This window comes from Gastrolobium bilobum, unplaced genomic scaffold (assembly GCF_033153095.1).
Source record: "Gastrolobium bilobum isolate Gb01-03AN ecotype WA unplaced genomic scaffold, APGP_CSIRO_Gbil_v1 utg11686, whole genome shotgun sequence".
NCBI classification, from domain to species: domain Eukaryota; kingdom Viridiplantae; phylum Streptophyta; class Magnoliopsida; order Fabales; family Fabaceae; genus Gastrolobium; species Gastrolobium bilobum.
In genome coordinates this window covers 199,800-204,708 of record NW_026897523.1, presented here as the reverse complement: position 1 = coordinate 204,708, position 4,909 = coordinate 199,800, and the positions used below count along the sequence as shown (strand labels likewise).

Genomic DNA, 4,909 nt, shown 5'->3' with positions numbered 1-4,909 from the left:
AAGGATTTACTAAAATCCTCCATTTCATTTTCTTCCCTTTCTAAAATCAACTCCCAAGCTTAAAGTAACATAAGTCAACATATCTAGTTATCCTATATCAAATACTATTGCTAGTCACTATATATGTATTTTTTTTTAAAGAAAAGAGAGAGAGAGGAGAAATATATTTGTATTGTTTTAAGCAAACATAATGCATGTGTTTTAGCAACTTCAGTGAGATGTGCTGATGTGCTCTTCTTTCTTAGTAAGTTTTTTTAAGAAACTTACGACTTTAATCTAATTTTAGTCAAACCATAACATGAAATTTATAGCAGATTGGTCTTGGGTTTTACGTACGCAATCTAGCCCAACTAAAAATATGAAAACTCTAATAAAAAAACGATGGCAAAAAATGCAAGTTAAAAAATTGAGTAATGCTTTGTAGACTTGAAAATTAACATAGATCAACGAACAAAATGTCAGCATATATATATATATATATATATATATATATATATATATATATATATATTTTGGTACACTAATGTCAGCGTATCTTCAGCAATGAAGAATGCGAGCTTCAAATACAATAGATATTACGGGTGTGCTAAACTTGGGCTTCTTATAAGGAGAATGTGAAGGCGTGAGCGTGAGGTTTCAAGTTAATAAAATGGGAAAATGGAACTTCATCTATTGCAAAGCTTATCATACACGAAGTCCTGGGTTAAACTCTTCTTGTAGTTGTGGGCAAGGAGTTAGAGATTAGGTAACATATTCAACAGGTCTAGCTAGTAGAGTTTATCTAGATTTAGGCTCTATACTAGTTCAACTATACAAGTATGAAGCTGGTATATGGTGAAGATCCCCATGAGGGACATTCTTTATTTATGGGCTAGCGTGAGGCATAATTGTTTTGTACTATCGTGTGCTTTTATCTAATTGAAATTTAGAAGAGGGAGATTATATTAAACGAAACACTTCTACTGTTATGTGATGTTCCTGAACTCACTAAATGAAAAATTTGAAACCATGGTATGATGAACTATGAAATGAATTAGGTAGCCAAAGGGGGTTGATTTAAGTGCTTGATTCCGCTTAAGTAAGTTATTGGGTTTAAGTTTTTGTGAATGTAAAAAATTTCTTTTCGGAGAGTTATCCTCGCCATGATGTGAATGTTCCCGATTCGAATAGAATTGCTTTTCATGAAAGATATCCGTAATTTGTAAAATAAAAAGAAATAAATTACGAGCAACCTGCCAGACACACTAACTTAAGATCCTAGTTATATGCAAACAAAGCCAGCGAAAAGAGCTTTTGATGGAGAAATTTCTTAAATTCTATTACAAAGCAAGAAAATGTGTGTGAGATCTTCTTTGTTGGCCATTATTGACTCCTATTAGAGTTTGTTTGGACATACGAAGTTTTTTATCGAAAAAGGAAAAAAAATTGAAAAAAGTATTTTAATTGGAAAGGAAAGGATTTGAAGGGAAAATATTTTTTTTATATTCAACCAATTTTTCATCTTTTCTCTCTTAAATAAAAGGAAGGGCAAAAAAGAAAATATGTATTCTTTTTTATTGGATAATATGAAATAAAAGAAACAGTAATTCATCCACGTGTTTCTTTCTTTCTTGCATTTCTTTCTTAGTTTTATCCATGTTTTTGTTACTCCAAAGAATGTGCGGTTAAGATGGAAATTGATGGATATAAATTGCTCAAAAAGATTGGAATGCCTTCACATTTGGGTCAACGGTCAAAATATGGTGTGTGATCTCCACCTAAATAGCTAGAAAGTAAAGCCAAAGAAAAGAAACATACATGTAGAGGATAGACAAATAAAACAAAACAAAACAAATGGGGAGGTGAGCATTGAAAATAAGGAAATGAAAAATGAATCATGAATTTCTTCATCTCTTTGATTGATTGATTGATTGAATGAATGAATGAATGAATTAGATTAGAATAACAACACATGCAAGACCGAAATCGTTAGGTAGGTAGATGGATAAGTCCTCCAGCTTCTCATCAAGAAATAATAGTAGTAATGTTGGAAAGGAGGCCCTCCCACAGGTTCTGGAGGAGGTGGATCGTTTTCTCGACAACAACAACGCCGCCACTCCTATGGTCAGGGAAGTAGTTCCCGATTGTGTTCTTTTGTTATCCAATTTGTTGGATTCTATGGTGGATAAATACAACATCAACATCAACATGGGGAGACACATGACTATAAGTAAGTTTGGGCATGACCCAGAGGATGAAAAGTCCTTTCTAGATGCTGTGGATCGAATCTCCAAGCTCTGCACCACTTTGAGTTGTTCCTCTGCCTTGGACAAAACTAGCTCCGTCCTACAAAAAGCAATGTCTTTCTTGGAGAAAGACCTCTGCGCTCTTCTGCAAGATCCCAAACACAAACATCAATCCAAAACACACAACAAGTCATCCTCCTTTGGTTCTCTTCAGGACTCCGATTTGTGTGCCAATATTCATAGCGAGTCCCCTGCCGCCTCTTTCAACGATCATGATCAGAATGAAGACTTCCCATCTTTCTCTAAAGAAAAACTTTCCATTTTGAACAAGATCGCCACCGCCATGATCCTCTCCGGTTATCAAACAGAGTGTTGCATGGCTTTTGCCCATTTCAGACGAAGCGCTTTCAAAACTGTGTTGCAAAGCTTTGGATACGCAAATGTAACAATGGAAGACATTCATCGAATGCAATGGGAATCGCTGGAAGGAGAAATTATGACGTGGAACAAAGTGGTTCGACATTGCACCACGGTGCTCTTCAACGCCGAGCGAAGGCTGTATGAATCCGTGTTCCCGAATCAACCCTCCATATCTCAGACTCTGTTCAGTGATATTGCACGGGCCGTCATCATCCATTTTCTGACTTTCGCACAAGGTGTGGCTTTAACGAAACCATCAGCGGAGAAACTATTCAAGTTCCTAGATATGTACGAGACCCTGAGGGAAGTGGAGGTTGGCGTTATTGATGTGGAGGAGTTAGCATACGAGACAGCAACAACAAAGGATAGGATTGTAGAGGTTGTCGTTGCCATGTTCTCTGATTTGGAAAACTCCATCAAGAGTGATAATGAAAGGGTTCCTGTCCCCAACGGTGCTGTTCATCCGTTGACTCGTTATGTCATGAATTATCTCAAGTATGCATGCGAGTATAAAGATACGTTGGAGCATGTGTTTCAGCAATGCCTTAATGTTGAGGGAATGAGGATGATTCGGACTCAGATACTACAAAACGAAAACATAGAGGATGATGGGACGCCCAAGAATTCACCTTTTGCGGTTCAGTTAATGACAATCATGAACATTTTGGATGCAAATGTTGAAAAGAAGTCAAAGCTATATAGGGATCCAGCTTTGCGGTATGTTTTTCTAATGAACAATGGGAGATACATGGTGCAGAAGATCAAAGGGTGCGCGGAGCTTCACGAATCCATGGGTGACAATTGGTGCAGGAGGAGGCAATCGGGACTGAGATTGTACCATAAGAATTATCAGAGGGAGACGTGGAGTAAGGTGCTGCGGTGCCTTAACCCGGAGGGTAGTGGGAACAAGGTTTCAAAACAGGTTCTCAAGGAGTGGTTTAAGAGCTTCAATGCCATGTTTGAAGAGATACACAGGACGCAGAGTACTTGGATGGTGAGTGACGAGCAACTTCAGTCCGAACTCAGGGTTTCAATATCTGCTTTGGTCATCCCTGCCTACCGCTCCTTTCTTGGAAGATTCAAACACCATCTTGAATTAGGTAGACATGTTGACAAGTATATCAAGTATCATCCCGAGGACATTGAGATTTTGATTGACGATTTCTTTGATGGAAATGCTACCTCCATGGCCCGAAGGAGAACCTGATATGATACTGATATATCATATAGGCCTCACTTAATTTTGTAGAAATTATCAACCATCACCCACGTACGTTGCTATTTCACCTCTCCATTCCCGTAATCATAACGTCTCCTCTCTCTTTTTTTGGTATACAAAAGTTTAGATGGGGTGAGGAACGTCCTATGCAACACCAGGAAAAATAACTAATTTCATTGAGGATTTAAACTGACACAACATATGATTTACCAAACAAGAAAATTTGGAAATCAAACACAACTCACCACTAGCGTGGGAGGAAGATTCTACTAGAAGTTCCAACCCTCATTCACTTAATAAGTTTTAGGCTCAAATTTTGTTTATTTATTTATTTATAAAAATAGCATTAATCAAGTAACTTCGAATACAGAAAGATTATTTTACAATAGTATAAGTTATACTATCAATTTTGACTGTTTTCATTTGTCTCATGATTATAATTTTTGAATTATGTGAGCCATTGAATATAACAAGGTCAATGACCAAAAATAAATGTAAAATTTCTTATTCTTTCATCGGTACAAGAATAAGCCACTATATATATGATTAAAATTATTTTACACTAGTATAAATTACACTTTCAATCTTAGTCATTGATTTGCATTTATATTTAACGGTTCTAATTTTTTAATAACGTAAACCATTGAATACAAGTGAATTAACAAACGAGATTCAGTGCAAGATTCCTTATTTTTATACTAGTATAAGCTGGTCTTGTTATATATATATATATATATTACACCCAATTTTAGTCATTGATTTGCTCGTATCTAACGACTCATATATTTAATAAATTAAATTCCTTAGATATAAATAAGATCAACAATTAAAGTTAAAAATGTAACTTACAATAATATAAAATGGTTCTGTGCATATATATAACAGTTAATTTTCGTGCATCTAACGGTTTAATTTATTGAATCATACTCATTAATTAATTAATTGTGATATTTTAGTAAATAAAAAAAGGAATACAAGATTATCTCGACCATTACTTTTTAAAATTGTATTATATTTGTTTTGTAAAGTAACAAAAGTATTTAGA

The 4,909-nt window shown here is 35.3% G+C and overlaps 1 protein-coding gene across 1 annotated transcript; it reads left to right on the top strand.

The window, feature by feature from the left end:
* The first annotated feature begins 1,980 nt into the window (after positions 1-1,980).
* Positions 1,981-3,852, top strand: LOC133307656 (exocyst complex component EXO70C1-like). Its single transcript, XM_061508207.1, has one exon. It carries the CDS (start codon positions 1,981-1,983, stop codon positions 3,850-3,852), a length of 1,872 nt encoding a protein of 623 aa, XP_061364191.1.
* Positions 3,853-4,909: the final 1,057 nt, after the last annotated feature.

Excerpts from the sequence above, each read along its gene's own strand:
- LOC133307656 (XM_061508207.1), top strand. The coding sequence starts at position 1,981 with ATGGATAAGTCCTCCAGCTTCTCATCAAGAAATAATAGTAGTAATGTT.